General features: G+C 40.0%; 1 protein-coding gene across 4 annotated transcripts in view; it reads left to right on the top strand.

Moving 5' to 3' along the window:
- The window catches only part of HMGCLL1 (3-hydroxy-3-methylglutaryl-CoA lyase like 1), a 137628-nt gene that overhangs the window by 26149 nt on the left and 85545 nt on the right, over positions 1 to 25934 (top strand). For 2 of the 4 annotated variants that reach the window (XM_060021352.1, XM_060021355.1), the window contains exons 2-3: positions 24327 to 24407; positions 24635 to 24742. The exons of 1 other annotated variant lie outside the window; for it this stretch is intronic. In XM_060021352.1, the coding sequence (XP_059877335.1) occupies positions 24327 to 24407; positions 24635 to 24742 (189 nt within the window). Of the gene's footprint in view, positions 1 to 24326; positions 24408 to 24634; positions 24743 to 25934 lie in introns of those variants that run through there. One more of the 4 variants, XM_060021354.1, reaches the window with a different exon arrangement.

Below are 25934 nucleotides of genomic sequence, written 5' to 3'. Positions count from 1 at the left end.
TGCAACACACAACTCCACATTTTCTGTGCCTCAAAATCATCACAGGTGATTTCTTGCTCAAGTCCAGGTTGAGTGATTTGGCCATCAGTGAGCCAAAGTCTTTCTTTTTGTGGCACTGCCCTGCTCTATGCCATTTAGAGGAGGGGGAGAGAGACCAGGGGAAAGATATATCTACTTCTTACCACTTCTGGAGTGAAGTGACACACTTTGCTTTGCCCCATTGTCCAGAACTCACTCAAATGATTCCACCGGATGTGAGTGTGTGCATGGTAGTCTCTACCAGAGAGACTTAACCTTCCTGTCACAGCTCTACGCAGGCTCTTTTTCCGGGTGATAAGAAAGTGTAAATCTAATTGGGCACTTTCAAGGACAAACTAACTGGGCAGATTAAAGAGAGAGCTGAATATATAGTATTTGCTTCTCAATAAAACTTTGGAACAAAAAGTCCCATTGAATTCCACTTAAATACTTCTCTGGCTTCTCCTCCTGTCCAGTCCTGGTGAGTATCAGGCTCTTTAGACTGGCATTCCCTGAGGACAGTCATTTCATCAGGTGGCCCTGAGAAGTCAAAACCTAAGGCAGCTCAGACTGCTGAAGTGTGTCTTAGTGTTGGTTCCACTGGTAGGTGAAAGAGATGAGAATGCCAACCTGCCCAACATTTGTTCAGGGCTACCTCCACCTGTAGCCCTGATAGATAGATAACCAGGATCATAGTCCTGCCAGATTAAGTACCAGGTCAGGCGAATTCTGATGAGATTTGGGAAGGAGCAGCGGTTTGGATAACTCTGAGGATGGTGGACTTATTGAGGGATAGAAAGAACATTTTTAAAGAGTCAAGAAGCAGCTCTGGAGGAAGAAAGGCTGAGAACAGGGCTCCTTTTTCACATTGCCTGGAGCTTACCCTCATTTCCAGAGAAATGCTCTATAGAAGCAGAGTCTGGAAAAGGCTTAGTTTCTGGGGGTGTCCACGTATTGAGATATAGGGGTTCTGGGAGGGGTGGCTTTGCTTATTTGTGGTTGTTCTTTGTCATTGTAGTCACATGTAGTCACATGAGAATTATATGCCGTGGGGGACAGGAAGCTTGATCTTTACTGTGAAAGCTGTGCATTCTGGTGTGTTGAGGAGGGATGTGGAATATATTAAGCCTGTATTTCTTCCAAGTAAATTTACAGGGGTAATTTAAGTGAGATGATCACATAATATGGTCCAAACACAGGCATATTAAATAGTATTAATTATCCTCGGACATCAGGTGTAAATCAAGACCTCCTCAAATTAAAAGGGCTGTATGGCCACCTTACTTTTATTTATTAATTTAATTTAATTTAATTTAATTTTGGCTGTGTTGGGTCTTCGCTGCTGAGCGCGGGCTTTCTCTAGTTGCAGCGAGTGGGAGTTACTCTTTGTTGTGGTGCGGGTGCTTCTCACTGGGGTGGCTTCTCTTTTTGCAGAGCATGGGCTCTAGGCACATGGGCTTCAGTAGTTGTGGTGCAAAGGTTCAGTAGTTATGGCTCGCAGGCTTTAGAGCACAGGCTCAGTAGTTGTGGTGCATGGGCTTAGTTGCTCCATGGCATGAGGGATCTTCCCCCGGACCAGAGATCGAACCCGTTTCCCCTGCATTGGCAGGCGGATTCTTAACCACTGCGCCACCACGGAAGTCCCGAGGTCACCTTACTTTTAAGACAGTGATAATGCATTTATTTAACAATCACCCTTTTGAGTATTTAACAGCCCTCACTTTAAGAAAATTTCATGTTCATTCCCAACCTATGGTTTCAATTAATTCCTGTGCTAAATAAAAAGCAACAGAAACACTAGTCTTTGTAGGGTAACACTTTACATAGTAAGTTAGAAAATTGCCCGTTAGTTTTTATACTCCCAGTGCTTTTTATCCTCTCTCACCCTTTCTGTAAGCTGCTATTTTAATTGCTTTGCAGACCTTTTCTTAGTTCTCTGTCTCTTTAAATGAGGACCAACCAAATCCTGGGTGAGGCAGGGGTATTTAGACTGACCCCGATAGGTTACACTTTTATCTAAGTGTCCTGTTGTTCACTTGTTCAGCTTGAGAATAGAAGGTTGTGGAATGAATTAGGCACAGTCTTCAAGGATATGAAGCACTGTTAAGTACAGTATGGAGACCAGCTGTACTGTATTCAGACAACATAATTTATTGAGTAACACCCTACACCCCCAGTATACAGAGAACATTTAAGCAGGGCAAGATTTTGGCTTACAGGGAATGAACACACACACAAACAATGTGATTTAGGAAGGATCAGTAATTCAAACCACCCCTCACCAGCCAGCTCACAACCCCAACATGAGAGCCACTTCTGGGGTTCGAGATAAAGCATCTCTAGATGAAATTGACCACCTGGAAAGGAAGGCGTGTGTAATAAAGCCATTAGCGAACCCATCAGCTGGGCTCAGAGCCCTCTCGGGAAGCACAACATAACGTTTTAATCTGTGTTGGGGCTGGGAGGGGTCAGTGTGTTAGCAAGTGCAGCCCTCGGTGGGAGAGAAGCCATCTAGAAATCCCCAAATGCAGAGCTGGGGATGCTGATGACAAATACTGTCCTGGAGGATGGAGATGCCCCAGGCAACCTGGCATGTGACTTTGTTGCTGTGGGCTGGCCTGGGATTAGCTGTCATAGGAAGAGTGACACAAGTACGTGTGTGCCCTGGCTCTGGAGAGCATCCTCTAAAGTGGGAAAAAGATTCAACACAGCCATATGGTACTTTCAAGCTTAGTAAATGGAAAAAAAAAATGCATCTTTATATAAGACTATTTGGTATCAATTAGTAGATGCAGGTGAACTCTCAATTTTGGATGCTAAGGAGTAAAACAGAACAAAATATTGGTGTTGTTAGGATGATTGAATTTAACTATGTAAAACGTGAGAAAGTTTCTTGTAGGAAAATATTTAGTAGTATTCTGGGGGAAGTTAGAAAGGAGTTTCATGGAGAAGCAGATTTTTGAATATATTTAACAATTTTCTTTTTCTTATATTTTGGACTCTGGATTTTCCTCTTGTAAGTATTCTGACTTTATCTGAATTTTACGTTGTCAAATGTCCAGGGAGAATCAGGTATAAGGTTCTCACCTGTCCTGCCCAGCCCAGTAAGACTGAGTTTGTCACGGTGAAAAGTTCTTGAACCCTCAGGGTCTCCTCTTCCGTCTCTACCCAAACCATCCTAATCCACGCTGCCGTCATCTCTCACCTGGGTTATTGCTGTAACCTAATTTTTGCTCTCCTTGTTTCCACTCTGGCCTCCTTTAGCCTATTCTCATTACGGCAGCCAGAAGAAGCCCAGTACAATGTCCCTTAGATCATTCCTCTCCTCCAAAGCCCTCCAGTCCTTTTCCATCAGCCTGTGACTGAGTCTTTATCTGGGCCTTCTCTGTACTTCTGGTCCCTTTATCTTTTTATTTTACTCCTTGCTTGCTCTTCTTCCAGGCCTTCCAAGAACAGTTAATACATGAGATGCACTTCCCATGATCAGTTCAGTGAACATTGCACTGACTGTTAGAAGGCTCTTTCCCAGGATATCTGTAGAGCTTTGCACCTATCCCCATCACCCACCTCCTTCCACCTTTTCTCAAAGCACACCTTTTTATGGAAAATTGCAGCATGGCTCCTGTCCCCCAAATTCCTCTTCCCCTTTTGCCTTGGTTTCTTTATAATACTTATCACTATATATTTTCCTTTTTACTTTATTTAATTTTAATTAAATTTTTTAAATTTAAGTTTTATTTTATATTGGAGTATGGTTGATTTACAATGTTGTGTTAGTTTCAGGTGTACAGCAAAGTGGTTCAGTTATACATATACATATATGCATGCTTTTTCAGATTCTTTTCCCATGTAGGTTATTACAAAATATCAAGTAGATTTCCCTGTGCTATACTCTAAGTCCTTGTTGGTTATCTATTTTATATATAGTAGTGTGTATATGTTAATTCCAAACTCCTAATTTATCCCTCCCCAGACCTTTACTCTGTCTTCTTCTTTTTTTTTTTTTTGGCCGCAATCTGTAGGCTCCATGAAGGGTGTTTTGTCTGCTCTGTTCACTGCTATATTATAGAGCTCATCAAATAAATGGACAAAAGAAAGTTCAGCTCATCATTACTCCCAGAATTCCATGGGGCCTTTAGTAAGTGGATACTGATAACTATGATCACAGCTCTTCCCCTTCCAATTTAGAGAACCTCCCAGAGATTTGGCACACTGGTAGGTATTTGGACCCTCAGGGTCAAGACACTTTTTTTTTTTTTTTTTTGCGGTACACGGGCCTCTCACTGTTGTGGCCTCTCCCGTTGCAGAGCACAGATTCCGGACGCACAGCCTCAGCAGCCATGGCTCACGGGCTCAGCCGCTCCGCGGCATGTGGGATCTTCCCGGACCGGGGCACGAACCCGTGTCTCCTGCATCGGCAGGCAGACTCTCAACCACTGCGCCACCAGGGAAGCCCAGGGGTCAAGATTCTTGATATATTATCTTAATATATCAGAGTCAGTAATGCCAATGGAGACTTTCTACTCTACCCCACCCTGCCCTAAGGGAGACTGTTCAGCAGAAATATGGATATTCCTTTAAATCACAGGATATTTTGTACTTTAGAAAAGCAGTGGTCCAGGTGTTTGGCCCACTGTTCTTTGGTCGAAGCTTCCTCACCCCATGCAGCTCCCTTTCCAAGTGTTTTTTTTTTTTTTTTTCATCTGTATTGGAGTACAATTGCTTTACAATGGTGTGTTAGTTTCTGCTTTATAACAAAGTGAATCAGTTATACATATACATATGTTCCCATATCTCTTCCCTCTTGCGTCTGCCTCCCTCCGACGCTCCCTATCCCACCCCTCCAGGTGGTCACAGAGCACCCAGCTGATCTCCCTGTGCTATGCGGCTGCTTCCCACTAGCTATCTACTTTACATTTGGTAGTGTATATGTGTCCATGTCACTCTCTCACTTTGTCACAGCTTACCCTTCCCACTCCCCATATCCTCAAGTCCATTCTCTAGTAGATCTGTGTCTTTATTCCGGTCTTACCCCTAGGTTCTTCATGAAATTTTTTTTTTCTTAGATTCCATATATATATGTTAGCATACGGTATTTGTCTTTCTCTTTCTGACTTACTTCACTCTGTATGACAGACTCTAGGTCCATCCACCTCACTACAAATAACTCAATTTCGTTTCTTTTTATGGCTGAGTAATATTCCATTGTATATATGTGCCACATCTTCTTTATCCATTCATCTGATGATGGACACTTAGGTTGCTTCCATCACCTGGCTATTGTAAATAGAGCTGCAATGAACATTTTGGTACATGACTCTTTTTGAATTATGGTTTTCTCAGGGTATATGCCCAGTAGTGGGATTGCTGGGTCATATGGTAGTTCTATTTGTAGTTTTTGAAGGAACCTCCATACTGTTCTCCATAGTGGCTGTACCAATTCACATTCCCAACAGCAGTGCAAGAGTGTTCCCTTTTCTCCACACCCTCTCCAGCATTTATTGTTTCTAGATATTTTGATGATGGCCATTCTGACTGGTGTGAGATGATATCTCATTGTAGTTTTGATTTGCATTTTTCTAATGATTAATGATGTTGAGCATTCTTTCATGTGTTTGTTGGCAATCTGTATATCTTCTTTGGAGAAATGTCTATTTAGGTCTTCTGCGCATTTTTGGATTGTGTTGTTTGTTTTTTTGTTATTGAGCTGCATGAGCTGCTTGTAAATTTTGGGGATTAATCCTTTGTCAGTTGCTTCATTTGCAAATATTTTCTCCCATTCTGAGGGTTGTCTTTTCTTCTTGTTTATGGTTTCCTTTGCTGTGCAAAAGCTTTGAAGTTTCATTAGGTCCCATTTGTTTATTTTTGTTTTTATTTCCATTCCTCTAGGAGGTGGGTCAAAAAGGATCTTGCTGTGATTTATGTCATAGAGTGTTCTGCCTATGTTTTCTCTAAGAGTTTGATAGTTTCTGACCTTACATTTAGGTCTTTAATCCATTTTGAGTTTATTTTTGTGTATGGTGTTAGGGAGTGTTCTAATCTCATACTTTTACATGTACCTGTCAAGTTTTCCCAGCACCACTTATTGAAGAAGCTGTCCTTTCTCCACTGTACATTCCTGCATCCTTTATCAAAGATAAGGTGACCATATGTGCGTGGGTTTATCTCTGGGCTTTCTATCCTGTTCCATTGATCTATCTTTCTGTTTTTGTGCCAGTACCATACTATGTTGATTACTGTAGCTTTGTAGTATAGTCTGAAGTGAGGGAGCCTGATTCCTCCAGCTCCGTTTTTTGTTCTAAACATTGCTTTGGCTGTTCGGGGTCTTATGTGTTTCAATACAAATTGTGAATTTTTTTGTTGTATTTCTGAGAAAAATGCCAGTGGTAGTTTGATAAGGATTGCATTGAATCTGTAGATTGCTTTGGGTAGTAGAGCCATTTTCACAATACTGATTCTTCCAATCCAAGAACATGGTATATCTCTCCATCTATTTGTATCATATTTAATTTCTTTCATCAGTGTCTTATAATTTTCTGCATACATGTCTTTTGTCTCCTTAGGTAGGTTTATTCCTAGATATTTTATTCTTTTTGTTGCAGTGGGAAATGGGAGTGTTTTCTTGATTTCACTTTCAGATTTTTCATCATTAGTGTATAGGAATGCCAGAGATTTCTGTGCATGAATTTTGTATCCTGCTACTTTACCAAATTCATTGATTAGCTCTAATAGTTTTCTGGTAGCATCTTTAGGATTCTCTACATATAGCATCATGTCATCTGCAAACAGTGACAGCTTTACTTCTTCTTTTCCGATTTGGATTCCTTTTATTTCCTTTTCTTCTCTGATTGCTGTGGCTAAAACTTCCAAAACTATGTTGAATAAGAGTGGTGAGAGTGGGCAACCTTGTCTTGTTCCTGATCTTTGTGGAAATGGTTTCAGTTTTTCACCATTGAGGACGATGTTGGCTATGGGTTTGTCATATATGGCCTCTATTATGTTGAGGCAAGTTCCCTCTGTACCTACTTTCTGGAGGGTTTTTATCATAAATGGGTGTTGAATTTCGTCAAAAGCTTTCTCTGCATCTATTGGGATGATCATATTGTTTTTCTCGTTCAATTTTTTAATATGGTATATCACGTTGATTGATTTGCGTATATTGAAGAATCCTTGCATTCCTGGAATAAACCACACTTGATCGTGGTGTATGATTCTTTTAATGTGCTGTTGGGTTCTGTTTGCTAGTATTTTGTTGAGGATTTTTGCATCTATGTTCATCAGTGATATTGGCCTGTAGTTTTCTTTCTTTGTGATATCCTTGTCTGGTTTTGGTATCAGGGTGATGGTGGCTTCGTAGAATGAGTTTGGGAGTGTTCCTCCCTCTGCTATATTTTGGAAGAGTTTGCGAAGGATAGGTGTTAACTCTTCTCTAAATGCTTGATATCCAAGTGTTTTTGAAGGCTTCCTTTGCACAGTTTGAGTGCAAATAGTGATTCTAGTTGTCTTCCTCAGAGTTTCCGGGAGCACTATGGATAGTGGATTTTTGTTAGTTTCTAAAGCTGTAATATAACTTATGTGAACTCTGGTTGGATGAATCATACCTGTTTATTTATTCCACAAGTGTTCACTGAACATGGTGTGTATGCCAGGTGTTCTAATGACTGGGATACAGCAGTGAACCCTCAAGGGGCTGCTTGTCTAATAGGAAGAGTTAGAAGGTAGACAGTAGACAAATGAACAGATACATGTACAACATGCTAGGTGGTGATGAATGCTAGAATCATTATAAAGATTAAGGGTGAGAAAGTGGAGAGGAGTGTTGTTGTTGTGAATTTTTTTTCATATTATATTATGTAGACTTTTCAGAGACCAGATGCTTGAAGGAAATGAGCCACAGAGACATACAGGGGAAGAACAGTCCAGTGGGGGTGGTGTAAAATGCCAAGGAGTTCAAGGGGCAGCAATGAATTCAGTGTGGCCAGAGCTGGGGTGTAGGAGGGGTGGGCCAGGAGCTCAGGAAAGGGGTTCTGTGCAATGTCATGGAGGTAAGGATGGGATTTTTCTTTAATGGAAATGGGAAGTCATGGAGGGTACTGAACCAGAGGAGTGATGTGATTGGATTTCTGTTTTAAAAGAATGAGCCTTGGAGAGTGGGTGTCAAGAATGCAGACAGACATAGAACCAACTCTCCACCATCCCACCCCTCCTTTCTTTGTCCTGGAATAAGAAACTAAGATCCAATTTGCTTGTTACCCCCTCAGATACTTTTTAGGCATCAGTCTACCACATAGAAGAATGTCCATTTTGTTATTTGGATCGTTCTATGTGCTTTGGGGATAGCTCATGTGTTACCACCCACTCTGGTGACAATCCTGTGTTTTCTACATCAATTAAATCTCTGCAGGTCCATCTGCTACCAAAAGAAAAAAAAAATTGGGAGGAGCAGACAGACCACCTATAAATCTCTCCCAGTCATTCAGGGGAGAAGTGATTATTTTGAAGATAGAACATGGTTTGCTTGTTGATCTGATAAAGGGTATAAGAAGAAGAGGGGCGTCCAGGATGAGTCCATGTGTAGGCTGGCATTAGGGATTATCTTAGTCTGTTGGGACAACTATCATAGAACACTATAGACTGGGAAGCTTGTAAACCACAGGAATTTATCTCTTCTAGTTCTAGAGTCTGGAAGTCCAAGATCAAGGTGCTGGCAGATTTGGTGTCTGGTGAGGTCCTGCTTTCTAGTTGGTAGACAGTTGTCTTTGCACTGAGTCCTCACATGGCACAAGTAGAGCAGGAGCTCTCCAGGATCTCTTTTATAAGACCACTAATCCTAGTCATGGAGATTCCAACTCTCATGACCCAATCACCTCCCCAAGGCTCTGCTTCCACCTGCTATCTCATTGGTGATTCGGTTTCAACATATGAATTTGCGGGGGTGGGTGGGGGAAACAAAAATATCCAGGCTATAGCAGCAGTTTAGAAGAAAAGATAGGCTATCTACTGAGATGGGGAAGCCTGCAGGGGGACAGGTTGCAGGAGAATTAACTTTAGTCTTAGGTTTTGACATAAGTATCTGGACTTGAACAAGTAGGGCCCCTGCCTGGGCTCCATGCCTCCCTTGGCATAACTTTTACAAAACTGTCTAAAGTCCCACTCCACTGCTTTAGTTTTTCACAGTTTATTTCATATTTTGAATGTCCCAAATGGTATGGTTTCTGAAAATTCTGACAGATTTTGAGGTCAAGAAGCTTTTCCATTCCATTAGCTTTAGTGACATTTAGAGTAATCAGTGTCCTCCAAGAATAATGACAAAATGAGTAATTGAGTTACTTTAAGGCATTGTGAAGTCTCTTTTGCACAAGGGTGTGGGTCCACTTAAACCTTGTGCTGTGGTATGAATGTCTAACCATCCATCTGTCAGCCCTGATTGCACAAAAAGATCTACATTAAAAAAAAATGTAGATCTCCTATACCCCCAAACTACTCTTTGAAGTTGAAATGAAGCTCCCTGGGGTGAAAGAAAAAATTAAAATCTAGCTTGTGAAGAGGATAGAGGGTTTTGGGGGTACTCTTGCCTCTAAGGATGTGATGCCAATCAGAAGTATTCATGTATTTAATTTGCCTTTTAAATTTGTATTTTTTCCATAAAAACATTTCCAACAAGTAAATAGCTATGACCGCCATGCTCGTTTATGGCATCATGCTGCCAGGTTTTGAATATGAACACTTATTTACCCTCATGATGAAGTGAGTGCCCCTCTGTTGCCTCTTAAAGGTTCAAACTGAGGTTGACATTGCCAAGTGGAACAGGATGGGTGGATCTGGTGGTGTCCACACTGGAGGTGGAGAAAATTGTTGGCGGGATCCAGAATGGGATAATGTCTCCAAAGTGTTTGGAGCTCCTTGCTGCAAAGACCTTGAGTAATTTCCATGTATTATTCGGGTTGTATAAGGTAATCTGCTCTGCTATCAACCATGAATCCTTTCATTGCACATTTTAAGCAAAGTAGGTCCATTTTAAAATGCTAAATGGAATAATTTTAAGCTATCCTACCTTTCAAAATATTAGAAGTACTTTCTCTGTCTTCAAATTAGCCTTAAGAAAGGCAAAAGATAAACATGGATCGGATGTTAACCCCTCACCAAGCACTGTGGGAAATGCTTTACATTCACACCCTCATTTAATTTTCACAGAACAAAGGGCCAAGTGCCATTTGGCTCAGAGGAGAGTCAACTTCCCACTTTAAACAGAGGAGAATGAGGACAAGTAATTCAGTGATTTTCTCAGGTCTGAGCATCAGGACAAGGTGGAGCCAGGTGGTTTTTCTCCAGGATTTTTTCGCCACCACTCTGGCTGGCTTACTACACCTTCATTTTTAAGGGACTTCTGAGATTTGCTTCAGTAGTGGTGTTAGAAACAAAGCTACTAGAGTAAGTAAGGCTTTATTTTAGAAATGTCTTTACTAGAGTAACACTTTTTAAATTTGATCTCCATCCCAAAATGAACTTTCTTTTCTTTGACCAAGTTCTGGCATAGGATCTTGCATATGTTAAGTGTCCAATCAAAATTAAGTGAGTGAATCAATGAACAAAAAATGATTGCCTGTACCTCTGATGAGTCTAATGGCTATTACAGGTACAGCACTAAGCTTGGCTTTGCCACAACTCTTTATAGCTATTATGATCTCCATTTCATAGAGGAGTGAAGGAAGTACATAGTGGTGAGAAGAACATTTCCATCACACCAGGGATGGCAAATAGATTTTTGTCTTGGGTGCTGGGTTCAATCATTGATAATAGTGGATGTCTGGAGCTAGATAGTGGTCCCTACCTGGACAGTAGTATCTAACTGATGGTATGTACCTGGATTGGAGATACTGCGGGAGGTGGCTGTACTGCAAAGCCAGGAGCCCGTACCAGGACCCATTGTGAGAAACTGACATGTTTGATATACTCTTTTCCACTCTGAGTCTGAAATGGAGGAGTGGTCATATTCAGTCCTGACAGTTTTAGCTAATACAATGTTCTATGGAGGTGGGTTTTCTATGGTATTCATCAGGCTGTTTGATGCTTTGAGTTCTGTATTGAGTATTGCAGTCATTTTTATTTTGTTTTGTTTGCTTTTGGATGCCTGCAGTAAAAAACAACCCCAAAGACCCCTGAATTACTTTTACAATCTCTTAATGCACACTGAGTAGCCTTTCATACTGTTAGAATTTTGATTAACTCTTCATTGATGTCGTGGAATGGTGTGATGTTCTGCAGAATGTCCAGATAGTTTAGACCCCTTGAAATATGCCAGATGGTAGGAGAGTTATTATAGCCCTGGGAAAATTATATAAACGTCTAATGTGGTTTGTCCCAAACAAATGGAAATTATTTATGGTCTCCTTTCCATCAGTTATAGAAAACAATGCACTATCCCGAACAGTGGCTACATACCTGTACCTGAGGCAGTGTTAATTTGTTTTTGCAAAGACAACACTACTGGCACAGAAGCTACAATTGGGGTTGAGTTTGGTAGTCCACTGTACTGGTGATTAAAGGGGGTTTATCAGAGAGCAGGAAAGTGGTTGCTAGGGGCTAGAGGGTGGGGGAAATAAGGAGAGGTTGGTAAAGCATAGAAATTTTCAGTTATAAGATGAATACTGTCTGAAAATCTAATGTGTAATGTATAACATGGTGACTGTAGTTGGTAACACTGTGTTATGTAATGGAAATTTTCTAAGAGGGTAGAACTTAAATATTCTTACCAAAAAAAGTGAGTAAATATGTGAGGTGATGGATGTTAACTTGATGGAGGAAATCCTTTCACAATGTGTAAGTATAGCAAATCATCACAATATGTACTTTAAGTGTCTTAAAATTTTGGCAATTAAACCTCAATAAAGCTGGAAAAATAAATGGACTTATGATGGGGTCATCACGTCTGCATCCTTTTCTTTAAATACTTGAGGTTGGCAATAATCTCTGCCATTTCTCCAAGATCTCACAAAATGCTTTTTTTTTTCTTTTTTCCTTTTTCTCCTTTATTTTTCTTTTTTCTTTTCTTTTCTTTCCTTTCCTTTTTTCTTTCTCTTTTCATCTCTTTTTTCCTCTCCCCCTCCCCCACCCCCTTTTCCTTCCTCCCTTCCTCCCTCCCTTCCATCCTGTCTTGGCTGAATGGGAGGAATGAACATTTTCAGAGGCTTCCACTTGCCCTTATGATAATGACAAAAACAACTCCCGTGATAGGTCTTATAAGGTCAAGGAATGAATGGTTCAGGATGTTCCAACTATCAAATATGTCTATTCCAACTATATATTCAGGGACTGGAAATGACCATGGGGATGTAGGGGACCAGGCCTCCATATATTATGTGGTCCTTCTACTCCCCATTCTAACAAGGGAGCATAATGACACTTTGGGTCCCGAGTATCAATGTCAACTTGGGCCCTGTGTGCAGGAGACTGTAATGTTTGGTATCCCCTTCACACAGTGTTCATTTACTCAAGTAAGTGGCTGTAGCTCCCTTTGGGAAACATTAGATGGATTACTGTAAATAGTTGCTGTAGCAGTACAGGATCTGGGAATCTGGCTTTTTCTTCAGGCAGTTGGGTTTTGGTCTGAAAATTGGCTCAGATATGGAAACCAGGCAAGGGACTTTTTATGGAGGCAGCTAACCTCAGCTAACTGGTCAACTACATCCTTGGTGTATTTCAATTGTATAGATCAGCATGCCTGGATCTGAAGACATTTCAGGCAGGATACTTCTGTTCTGGAGGCCAGTCTTGTGCACTGTAACCGTTCTATCGGTATTCCCTGATCTCTACCCGCTAGTTGCCAGCAGTGCCCAGTGATTGTGACAATCAAACGTGTTTCCAGACGTTGCCAGATGTCCTCTGTGGGGCAAAACTACCCCCAGCAGTGCGTCTGTTAATAATCTTTAAACATTGCCGCAGGTTTCCAGGGAGTCTTCATGTCAAAACTACTTCATGGATGAGAACCAACTGAAAATAACCAGCAAGGTAGCTCCCAAATCCCATTTTAGAGACTGCTTCCTCCGTTCACTTCTGGCACCAATTTCCTTAGGTCTAGTTCCCAGGAAACAGTCTCGGATAAAGATTTGCGTTCAGGAAGTTGTTGCCCTTGATTCGGTACCTGTGGGGAAGTAAGAGCTGTAGGACCAGCAGAGGGAGGCCTGAGTCCATCCCACAGGCCTCTCCTAAAGTGAGTTGTACTCCCTCAGGCAAAGGAGCTGGGCTATTATGTCCCTGCATCAACCACTCAGTGGATGATCATGGAGAGGGGACATGACTTGGGGTAAGGTGGATTTCTTTAGTTGAGGGCAATTCCTGACACAGGGCTCAGTGAAATGGCATCGGCTGCCAAACCTCTAGCTTCTGGGAATGTCTCAGTCCTGAAAGGGGTATCTGAGCAGAACGTCCATTAATAATAGAAATAAAAATTTCCAAAGATACAGACTTCACCTATCTTCACTAACATATGGTAGTATCTCATCCACCTCTTATTCTGCCGCCTTTAGCACACAACAGTTCATCAACTATCAAAAACTGTTTACACATCATGAGGTGTAAGGCACCACACTTTATTATTTAGATCATCTGTTTTGGTGCTAGTGTATATAACCATGCAAATACTCATGCATTCCAATTGATTTTTGCCAATCAGAAAATACATATTATGTAAGGGTGTGTTTTGATGAAGGGGCTTCATTAAGATCTGAAAAATTTTATTCAGAGTCTGAATGGATGCTGTGGATGGCTGAATAGGGTTATTGAAATTAATGCAGAGCATTATAAAGCTGAAAACTCATGGTATATCTATGACATGATTTCCCGTTTTGTTATTGTTATACAACCAACATGGCATAAATAAAAAAAGTCATGTAAAGCAATATAATGGCTTGTTGTTAATAATAACAACCCAAATTTAAATAACTATTTAGAACAATGAATGGTGTCTTCCTAACCAAATAATAAGCCAAGCTTCCCCAGCAGAAGCATTGCTGTACCACTTGGGAGTATAAACTCTAAAACTCTGACAAAATTATATATCCCAGTAGTGTTTTTTTTTACCTTTGTGGTTATAAGGTCATGCTGCTTGTATAACTAGCTTAATACAGTTAGTTGCATTTTTATTTTAAACCACTGTTTTCAGAAATTTATTCTAAAAATATTTCCATGATGAAACTTGGTATCTTATATGACATACTGCATTTTATCCTCGGAGATTCAGCCTTTCCAAAAATATCCATATATTTTCAATCAATTTTACTGCTTCTGTGTTTGCAAAAAGCAAAGTAACCTTAGTGGTTTCATAAAAATTTTATTAGTGAAGACCTTGAGGAAAAGGAAACTTCATACTTCAAGTATTTCAAGTCAAACATTTTCTTTTGATTTTCTAATTAACACTTTTATTACTATCCTAAACTTCAATTAAGTAATACTGATAATAGTCATGAAAAATCTATAGATTTTTCCATAGTTTATTTTTTTCAATTCTTAAGTTGCCTTGAATAAAGGAATAAATAATGGTATTTCTTGAAAGTAAATAATGTCAATAAAACTAGATATGCGGGGGTCTTGTGCTCTATCAATACATGGAAGTTTTTCTCTTTTGAACTTTCAAGTTTATGTTAATGCTTCTATAGGATGGTTTATTGAATTCTCTCATTAAAAATTGCTATTCTTGATTTCTTCAATTTGTTTCTTCTTACATGTGCTTCATCTTACTTTTGTTTCTCTTATTCTATTACTATCTACATTTCGTAAACTGTTTACAAAATCTATTTTAATATTCTCTATTTTCAGCTCTTATATACTATCTTATTTAAAATGCAGTTTTTTTGTATTAAAACAATAATTAATGGATGATTATTAAATACATATGTATACATTTATTTCTCGACACATTTAAAAATGGAATTTATTTAATTAGGAAGCGAATTATGTGGCACAGATGTTAACAGCCTTATTTTTTATTTTAATAAATAATTTTGGGTGATTTTATATTTATTTACGTGTTCAAAAAATTTATATATTTCTAGAGGGAATTCATATTTAATCATGTTATATATCTACACTAATACTCAGTACTAATTTTCCATCTGGTGCCAAGAACAAATATTAGTACACATACATACAGAGGATTGTTCACATTTTAGAACTTGCTTTTAATCTCTGTTAAAACATTGACCAAATGCATTTAGGAATGAAGTAGTGCACATTTTCTTTCTGGCTGTCCAATAATTGCTAAAAGGTAAGTGGATACCTTCCTTTAACCTTTTGATTCAGGAAAATAAGATGTGTTGTTCATGGAGTTTGACTTAGTCGTCTATTATAAATTTATTTTCACTTGGCTACAAATAAATTCTTCTTAAACTGTCAGAGATTGCCTTTGAATTGACCTTGGGGCACAGCTATTCTGAAAGAAAGGTTTCAGATATCAGCTTTGTTGATTCAGCCCTTCATCCCAGAAAGGCACCCAGGGAGAGAACCATGTTTAGACTGCTCCAGAGAACCAAGGTTCTTGTGATAATGCTTTATGTGTTTCTGACTATGTTTCATTAAAAGATAAATTAATATCTAAGAAATAACAAATAGCACAATGTGGATGGTTTACCATTACTGCAAGATGCACTATGTGCATATGTCAGATGAGATGACAAAATGAGATTCTTTTGGAAAAGTGGAAATCTAATGCCCCCTAAAAAGTCCAATTTAATTTCAAAAGAAAATCATGCAGTTTCCTGATTCAGACATTTCATCTGTGTAGTGGGAGCATTTCATTTGGTCATTGTAGCAGTTCTCCAGGAGAATACTGGCTATGAAACAGGGTATTTCAATATCCATAAAGACTTTTTTTACACATAGAATTACTCCTCAAGAAATGAATGAGTAGAACATATAAAATTCTGTTTAGAAATTTCTACTGTGGATGGTATCATTTTCCTAGGGAAAAAGAAGTTGTGCTTGTAGAGTGAATAATGAGGCATCATATCTGTCACCACCTGGAGGGTTGATTGTATATATAGAAGCCACCCATTATGGGAAACTATGCATATACACACATACATATGTGTATATGTATTATATAATACATAGAAAACATATATAATATAATAACATACACACACACCCCCTAAAGATTTCAGAGAAATTCCCATCAAAATATGCCTTCCATTTAATTTTATGTAAGATTGAAAAATGTGTGTTAAAGCAGCCCATTTATGTTCTGCATGAAAGAATGGTTCATTATTACTTTTTCAACCAAAGCTTTTTCAATAGTTGGTGATGTATTTAACCTCATCCTAAAGAAAACTAGAATAGGAGCCAGGGACCATAGTTAGGTAACCTTAGAAAGTCATTTAATCTCTCTTTCAGTCTGCCTACCCCACAGAGTAGCTCCACAGATGAAATGTAGATAGAAAAGTGCTTTGGAATAATAAAGCAACATATAAATGCAAGATAGTATTGCTTTGGTTGTTACCCTGTGAAAGTGAACCATTAGAAATCTGATGCCAGATGTGGGCATACATTCAGCCATGTAACTTGGCTTTTTGAAACCCTCATTCTGGATAATACACCTTTTGTTGTTCACTAGTATCATACACTACTCCACATTAAACAGGATAAAGTGAACTCAGTAACAGGGATTTTATTGCCATAAAAATAAATTTAGACCAAAAACCTGTTTAAGGATGATGGTGCTCACTTCTGCAAACTAGATTGCAATTCCTTGGAACTTATAAGTCATTCATCAACTCTTATATACGCAATGTATAAGAACAGTGCCACGTCCCCAATGACCCCGTCCCAGAAGGTAACACACAGATCACTGTGCCACTAAAACGTAATCTTGTTATGGACAGAGATTTTTTGTGTGGTTGGATCATTTCCATATATCCAATAACTATAATAATGCTGGCTAATAAGTGTAGTATTCAATATAAATGAAAGGTTAACCTTGCTTTTCTAAATTTTAGATGTGAATTTGTTCATTCATTCAACAAACGGTGTTAATCAAGCGCTTAGTATATGTCCATCCTGAAAGTTTAAAATGAAAAATGGCAAACAGGCAGGCAAAGAAGTAATTACAGATTTATTTTAAAATAAGCCTCTACAAAGTGTTATTGGGTCATAGAAATGAAACTATGGTTGACTCTTGAACAACAGGGTCTGAACTGTGTGGTTCCACTTATATGTGGGCTCTTTTCAAAAGTAAATTCTGCAGTGCTACCTGATGGGACGTGCGGTTGGTTGAATCTGCAGGTGTGGAACCACAGGTAGGGAGGAACTGTGGAAGGGTGGGAGTTGGGTATACATGGAAGACTGACTGTAAGTTACACACAGATTTTTGACTGCACAGAGGGCTGGCGCCCTTAACCCTTGTGTTGTTCAAGGGTCAACTGTACTTAATTCTATATTGGGAGGTCAGAAAAGTCTTGAGTAGATGACAGATTGAATCTTGGTTAATGAGTAAGCATTTTGATTGAGGACAGTAATTAAGGTAATCATAGTGTTGAGAAATGATTCTTCATGGGTGTCTCACATTTCTGCATATTCTACTAGTTCCTTTGGAAATATCTTTTCAAGGTGTTTGTGTAGCAGATGGCCTTGGTTGATAGTAGGGTGTCCTTTCGAAGCAAAGGGCAGACGTGCTTGTTGCCCCTTATGAAATGGTCAGGTTCCCCAAGCACCGTCCCTACAATGCTCAGGGAACTGGTACAAGAGCTGTTGGTGCTCTGGCTACTGCTATTAAGGCGAGTAGTAAAGCCTCTTGTCTCTGATTCAAGAGCCGCATATCTTCTGCCAGCATCCAGAACACTGTGGCAGGGTTACTTATTACTTAGTATGTAGGATAAAATCTCAGCCCTTCACAGGTTTGACAGTTTTGTTGATGAAGATGGAATGTTGAGAGAGACACTTCCTGGAAAAGGAAGAATGAGGGCTTTTCAGATGGTTAAAGGGATTTGAGGGAAGTCCATGGGTATGGGTAACAAACATGCTGCCCAGATTTTAGTCAACTGAGCAACGAATGGTCCTCTGCTTTACTGTCTATTAAAGATGAGGAATTGGGAAAGATGGTTGCTGTCTGATTTCAGGGAAGTAGGTTCAGAGGCCGAGTGGTGCCCTGGTTGTCCTAACTCTTCTCAGAGATGGGAAACTTCCTTGGAGATTTACTGGTCAGCCTCAGGTCCATCCATTGTGAAAAGTAGCACTAAGATGAGTCCTGGGTGGGCTGAAGGTCCTTTTCTCTCTGTCCATCAATAATTACTAGGAGTTGGGCTTCCCTGGTGGTGCAGTGGTTGAGAGTCCGCCTGCCGATGCAGGGGACACGGGTTCGTGCCCCGGTCCGGGAAGATCCCACATGCAGTGGAGCAGCTGTGCCCGTGAGCCATGGCCGCTGAGTCTGTGCGTCCGGAGCCTGTGCTCCACAACGGGAGAGGCCACAACAGTGAGGGGCCCGCATACCAGAAAAAAAAAAAAAAAAAAAAAAATTACTGGGAGTGCAGAAGGAAGAAATTTGGCCAACATTATTGGAAGAAGCCAGGTGAATCATAAGAACTTTGATTGGTTGAGTTGGGAGGAGATAGGATGGGATAATTAATGCTTCTAATAAGGAATAACAGTAGCTGGACCTTCTTAGCCCATACAGCAGTCTGTCCTCTGTAACTAAATACAACTAGAGATGGCAGCAAAAGGTCTGCTGTGAGTCTTGGCTGCTATACAGAAACTTTGGGGAGATTTCACTGGGATGGACAAACTCCTATGTGAGGAGCCATAGATGAGTCATTGACTAGTTTATGGGGTACTCCTGCCCCAGGTTATGTATAAGGTGCTGAAAAGCAACCCACTAGAGAATGAGAAAGGACCCAAAGAATTGTAGATGAATTTCAGAGTCACCCTTGCTACCTTGCAAGACTCCCTTAGTCCTTGTATTGTAACTGGATGAAGACTTAAGAGATGGTATCTTGACAATGGAGCATCTACAAGTTTAGCCCTTGACAGCCAGAGGGAAAAAAACAGTGATCCTGCTGGAAACCAACACAGCTATGGAAGCTAAGGCCAGGGGTTCCCAAGGTTAAAATAGATGGCATCAGGAATGATGATTTTTGCTGCCTGATACAGGGCTTTGTGTGGACCAAAGACATTGCAAGTTCATTGGATTGAGGCAGTGGGCAGCTGTTGTGCTGATTGCTCCCTTCTGCATCCCCTCATCTTTCCCAACCTTCCTCCTTCAGCTATTTAAGGAAAAAAATGATTACTGGTGCATGGAGATCATCCATCTGAGTGTGCTGGGGAATGGTGGGGAGAGCAAGGACTCTAACCTTCCTGGTTCTGTCTGATAAAGCCATCCAAGTCACCATCCTATCAGTCCCATGGGGGTGGGAGTCAATTGATGGGGTTGGGCAGTGTTCTCAGTGGGAAAGGGGACCTGACGCAGCCTTGTGGGTGGGGCCTTCATGGCCAGTACACTGGCCTGTTGTTGCTTGCATGTCTGAATGTATAGTAAAAACTGATGTGTGTTGTGATTGTAATTCTCTGTCCCATAAGTGCCAGAGGGTATCATCTCAATGGGAAGAGCTGTATGTAGTGAAGTGAACATAACTTTGGGGGTCCCCAAATCCTCCTGACCTCTTTGATCTCTAAGTCTCTGTGACTGGTGATTTTGCAAATTTGAGCTTCTGTCAAAGTCAGGCAGCCTCTACCTGGTGGCACTTTGGGGGGTTGTGGATCCCTTACTGCCATGACACAGCCATCCAAGTCTCTTTTAAAAATCAGCTGTTGGAGCTCTTTTTGAAACTGGACACCTGCGTTAGGGAGGCCGTTGTGACTCTCTGGCCCCTATTTCCATTTTGGGGGGTCAACTTGGAGTCAATGACTAACGAGGTTGGACATTTTCAACAGGCCACACTAATCAAATGGAAATTGTATATTCGAGAAAGTGGTTGGCCTGTCCCCAGTGCAATCTCAGCTTTACCCACAAAAAGTAACCCTTGCCCTCTGTTGCCTGTTCCACTGCCTGGAACAAAGCTACCGGCTCAGTGGGGGCCCTTCTCTTCACAGTGCTTTTCTTAGCCTGGTTGGATGACGTTTTGGCCGAACTGAAATCTGATGATGACCACTGGGCTCCTGCAGTTGTAAAACCTCTCCAGCCGCCATGCAGAACTGAAAGGGGGTGTGATTGCTCTACTTGCCCAACAGAACTTGAGGCCGTTGCCATGTTTTTATTGACTCTTGGGTTGGGGTCATTGGCCTAGCTTATTTGTCTGCCATTTGGGAAACTGTAGACTAAGATGTTAAAGACACCTTTTGGGGGAGGCTATGAATTATGGCAATAAATTATGGCTGCTGGTGGATCATCTGAAGCCCATACTCTGATGAGACACACTGGAATCACACTGCAGATCAAGCCTCCATCACCTATATTGTCACTGTTGCTGCCTGGATAAATCATAGCATTGAACATGGTAACACATCCACCATCATAAAATAGGCACAAAGTAAACAAAGCTGAGCTTCTGATGCAGAGGCCACTACAGTATAGGATTCGTTCTGCTGGTTGGATCCAGGACCCTGGGGAGGAGTGGCATGGCAGAAGTCAATATTGCAGGTTGGCCTTCTCCTGCTCCTTGAAGGTCTGTTGAGAGTAGCCTTAATTAAATGTTTTCTGAGATAAAAATGAGCGGATTTGGTTCCAGCCTCTGTTAGTTAATCAGAGGGGCCAACAGAGTGATTTACTAGTGGGAAAATTTGCCATAAACCAGGATGGTGTAAAAATGAAGAGTGGATATTATTGGGAAATAATTCTGCATAAGTTTATTGTATTTCTTGCAAGCAGAGGCATAATTACCTTTGTTCCAGACTCTCTTTTCAAGTATTTTTTTAATGCAAAATAGTTTTGAATGATAGAACTAGTGTCTCCTTCTGGAGCCAAGGGGAAGTGTCTTTCTCTCAGATCAAAGGCAGGCATACTCATGGTCAAGCATGATAAACACCGTGTATATGTCACCAAGGAACGATATGCGTACTGCCCATTAGCAAAGGTTCAAGGTTCCTGTGCTTGGGGTTCCTTTCCTGTAATGTAACCCATTGTCTGGGCAAGCATTGTATGGTCCCCTTTTTTTCCTGGGAGTTGGGGCTTGGGGAACCAGCACAAATCCTGATTTTCTAGCTGCTGCTGTTGCTGTGAGTGATAAGCCTTTTTTTCCTTCTCTGACCAATGAGTCTTGTGCCTTCCACCAGCATCCATGGCAGGCTCACTTGTTAGCTTGGAAGTAGGGTAAAATTTCAGACCCTTCATAATTTTTCACAATTAGGAGCTATAAAAGATATACCTATACCCTCAATGGTGTAAGAGAGTTGACATCTATTTTCATCTCTATGAGGGACAAAATAATTGTTTCTTATAGGCATGGAATTCTTATTAAAGCAGTGATTCTGGTGTAGGTTCCTTCAATTTTTTTTTTTTTATCTTTATCAGCTTCCAAGTCTGCCATACTCATCTGCATCAAGCTGGCTAGAGGGGAAAGAGCATTGAGGCATGTGCATGGGATATTTTCATGGGCCAAGCCTAAAAGCGGTACATAGCATTCACATTGATGTTCCATCAACTGGAACTTGTTCAAACATAACTCTTAGAGGAGAAATGAGGTCCAGTCCTGTGTCTGTGAAGAAGAGAAATGGTTTTGGTGGAAAATTTTCCCCACAGATAGAAGCTATTTCCAACCAATAGCAACTTCATGTCTACAGTCATGAAAGTGAGCAGGACATGACTTTAGCATGACTAAAATCACAGGATGCATGAAGTAGAGTGTGGTAGAAGGTGAGAGGCTAGTCAGGAATCATCTTTTACCTTAGGTTGATAGATCTCTCCAAAGGTGACTGGTACATTCTGAAGCATTTTAATCATGGAAAAACAAAATTAGGGAGAATACTTAGGAAGCTACAGCAATAGACTAAGTAGAAAAGGAAGACAATTTAAATACAGCCAGTGACAAAAGAGATTCACTAATACAATCAACAAACAATTATTAAGTGCAAGCTAAGTGTTGGGTGTTGGGTATATGCCAAAATAGAACCAGTAATAAAAATACCAATTAGGTACCAATTAGATATAAGTGGTAAGAGAGATGGAATCGGATAGTAGGTGGTGGGAGAATATCTGAGGAGAGGAATGAGGCAGAGAAATCATGAGATCAGTTTTGCATCATTGAAAATTATGTGCTTCTACAACATTTAGGTGGATTTGCTCAGTAGGCATTGCATTATTTATGTAAAGCTGAAGTTGCTTAGAAACGTCAATACAGAGATAGTAATGCCCAGAATGACACTGAAAATACCAAGATAGGGCTCTCACATCACACATACTCAACAATTATGTATTGACTTTATTTATATATTTATTTATATGCTGTTTAAAGGGAAACTTGTTACTCTTTGAACTTACTGAACACATTATAACTTTTTTCTGATTTCTTGGGTATTCAGATAGAGGGAATACAGATCCATGACTAGAAGAAAAAATGGGAGTGTTAGATTCAAGAAGAAATGTAAAATAATATCAAGTATGCATATATTCTGCTTTGACTTAAATGGCTATAATTAGTGGGAGATTACACTTTAATTTCTTCAGATTGTTACTTCTGCCAGCTATACCAGTGATGCGAAGGAAGGTCCCAAGCTCTTTAATTGTACTCAGCATATTGTTATTACCTTAAAAAACACTATGTTCCTTTTTTGGGGTTAAACACTGCTGTTTAATAAAGTAGTATTCTTCATCCATGTATACTCCAAGCTAATTGCTCCAAGCTAATTAGCTAATTGCTAATTGAAAATGAGTTTCAGGAAACAATCAGCGATAATGAGACCACATGGCTTAAGATTGCCTAGTTTTGTTTTTGTTTTTTCATCCCTGCAATTTTAGGACTGGAGGTAATAAGAAAGAGGAGTGAGCTTCTCTTTTTTACTCTGCCTTCCCATGCCATCCCTCTATCTTATTGCCTGGTTGAAACGATGGCCACCCTGTAAATAATGCATGATTTCATGATTGTCATCCAAAACTGAGCCTAAAGCTGAGGGACCCCATGTGTCCTCGCTCAAACCTCCACCCTCCCAACTGCATGCATCACAGCCTGCTCAGGAGATGCAGAGATTAGAATTCTTTTCCTTCTCAGTTAATTTTTCCTTATTGAATTGCCTGATTTCATGGAAATTGTGGAGGGTGGTATGTAAACATTGTAACAGGGATCATCTGGGTTCCTTTGCTGAGTTAATTAACACAGAATGCTAATAAAACCAGGTAACAGCTATGGACCCTAGAAAGGGCAGGGAGCATTGTGCTGTGTGATGGAAACAATCTGGGTTGTGCATCTAAAATAGCCACTTTATCGGTGTATGCCTGTGATTATTACAAGGACAGAGTGAGACAATGCAAACTGGTCAGCCCAGAGTCATCATCCTTTATGAAAGGCAAGACAAAAAAATAACTTTGAAGTACAGGTCATGCTGATCTGGGTCAGTTCCATCAGCTATCCATTAGAAGACCTTGATGATTGGTTACCCACACTTAACTGGGCTCAGAGATACCAGGAGGTTATGTTTGTCCAGTCTGGAAAGATGTAGCCTACTGCCGATTTTAACTGCAATATGAAGTTGAGAAAGTCAATTTCCATTTTTCCTGTTTCAAACTAGTGTCCTTCTAAACATGATGTGACCATAATAGTTTAGGAACAGAGGGGAATATCAAGGATTAGGTCCTCCTGGGGGGAGTTTGTCCTTTAGGAAGCTGCGTTTAGGTGCTGGTTGTGCTGTGTGACACAGACAAGAAATAAACAACACATCTTATTCTCTGACACAGGCCAGAAAACTGAATTCACACTTGGCAAGTTCAAGGTATGGCAGCTGGATGATTGTGGCTGGTAGAAGTCTGTTAATACAAAGATCTAATTTCTTAATGAACTCTAACAATGGTACGTTTATCATCACGCATAGAAGTACTCAGCAGATTGTCTCTTTAGATCCTGAGTAAGTCACCTTCTCCGCAGTTTTATCTTTGAAATTCATCTTTTGGATTTTAATCATAATTAGACTGAATATCACTGAGTTGTAAAAAAAAAATGACCTCATGTTGCTAATAACATAAGCTTGGTATTTGGATTATATCATTATATCAATTTCTTACCTTTCTTAACTTTCCAGGCTGAGAACTTAATCCAACAAAGTGAAATTGTTTGACTTTTCAAGTAAACAAGTTTGATGATCTGTTATCTCTTTTTCTTGCCTTGTATTTTTCATTTTAGGAATCATCCCAGCCATCTGGACTCCCTGAATATGTGAAAATAGTAGAAGTTGGACCTAGAGATGGATTGCAGAATGAAAAGGTAACTTGATATTAATTTTACACAGTTTTAAAAAAATGCTAAATCTAAATATTTATTGAGTCTAAAGACATATGGATTTCATATGTTAGATGATTACATTTGTTCTTAGTTGCTACTTGAATTTATAAATCTTAAATAGTATTTGCTTTCAGTTAGGAATTAATTTTCTGTTTATGCTTCAATAAATAATTTATGCAAAATGCTTATAATTCTTAATGTTTTCTTAGATTATAGTTCCTACAGATATAAAAATTGAATTTATCAATCAACTTTCCCAAACTGGCTTGCCTGTAATAGAAGTGACAAGCTTTGTGTCTTCCCGATGGATACCACAGGTATGCAAATCCATAATTCCTTAACTAGATTCTTAATTCAACATTGACAAGATTTAGTGAACAGTGTGATATACATTGTGATATTAGCCTGATATATTTTGTAAGAGCATAGCAAATTAGTAATTATTAGCCCATGCATTAAGATACAATTAAAGAAAAACCTCTTTAATGAAATATATAAATTAAGTCCTAAAAAGTTATTTGGACTTAGTTGTTAAAAAGTTATTTTGGGGCTTCCCTGGTGGCTCAGTGGTTGAGAGTCCGCCTGCCGATGCAGGGGACACGGGTTCGTGCCCCGGTCTGGGAAGATCCCACATGCAGCGGAGCGGCTGGGCCCATGAGCCATGGCCGCTGAGCCTGCGCGTTTGGAGCCTGTGCTCCACAATGGGAGAAGCCACAACAGTGAGAGGCCCGCGTACTGCAAAAACAAAAAACAAAAAACAAAAACAAAAAAGTTATTTGGAACTCCATCCTAAACCTGCAAGAGTGTATGGTCTGATATAATGAGTAGAGGCTAAGACTCTTAATAGCAGTTTAGGGTCCTGTCCTCCATTTACCATTTTACTGACTTTATGAGTGATATGAGTATCTCCAGGTGATTTATCTTTTTTGTCTGTTACAAGGAAGTAATGCTGAGTGTTGCCTGATACCTTCCCCATTATAATCCTATTTTAAGCAGTTAGAAATGTAGACATGCTCTCTTTTTTTTAATGCTTATATTTGCTAGAGGGTTATATATATTCATATATATTGATGAAAATATATGTATTCATCAAAGACAAGGCAAAGGTAGTCATCCAGAATCTTCTCTTGAAGAGGATAGAGCCTTATCCAGAGTTGTCTGGCATATGGCAGCAATCATCACTTCTGAGACTTGGCCCTGATCTTTGAAACGTGATTAATAATTAGCAAAGAGTGACACGCCCCCACTCCTTTCCCAATCCAATTCTCATTCCCTGGATCCCTGGATTCCTTGGACCCTGTTCTCATTCCTTGGATCTTTCAGTCTCTGCCCAGCACTTAACTTCACTGATTACTTCTTCATCTGATTTCCTTGGTTTCCTCTATAATCCTCCTTCACTTACCCCCCTCCATTGCTCTTTTTGTCACCCCTGACAATCATTTCCCCACCACCAAGTTTAAGGTTCCCTTGAGATTCTTTAGTAATTTTCTCTGCCTCTGCTTTCCTCTT

The sequence above is a fragment of the Delphinus delphis genome, chromosome 10, assembly GCF_949987515.2.
Source record: "Delphinus delphis chromosome 10, mDelDel1.2, whole genome shotgun sequence".
Taxonomy (NCBI): Eukaryota; Metazoa; Chordata; class Mammalia; order Artiodactyla; family Delphinidae; genus Delphinus; species Delphinus delphis.
The sequence above is the reverse complement of the archived record's forward strand: the minus strand, read 5'-3'. Positions and strand labels throughout refer to the sequence as shown.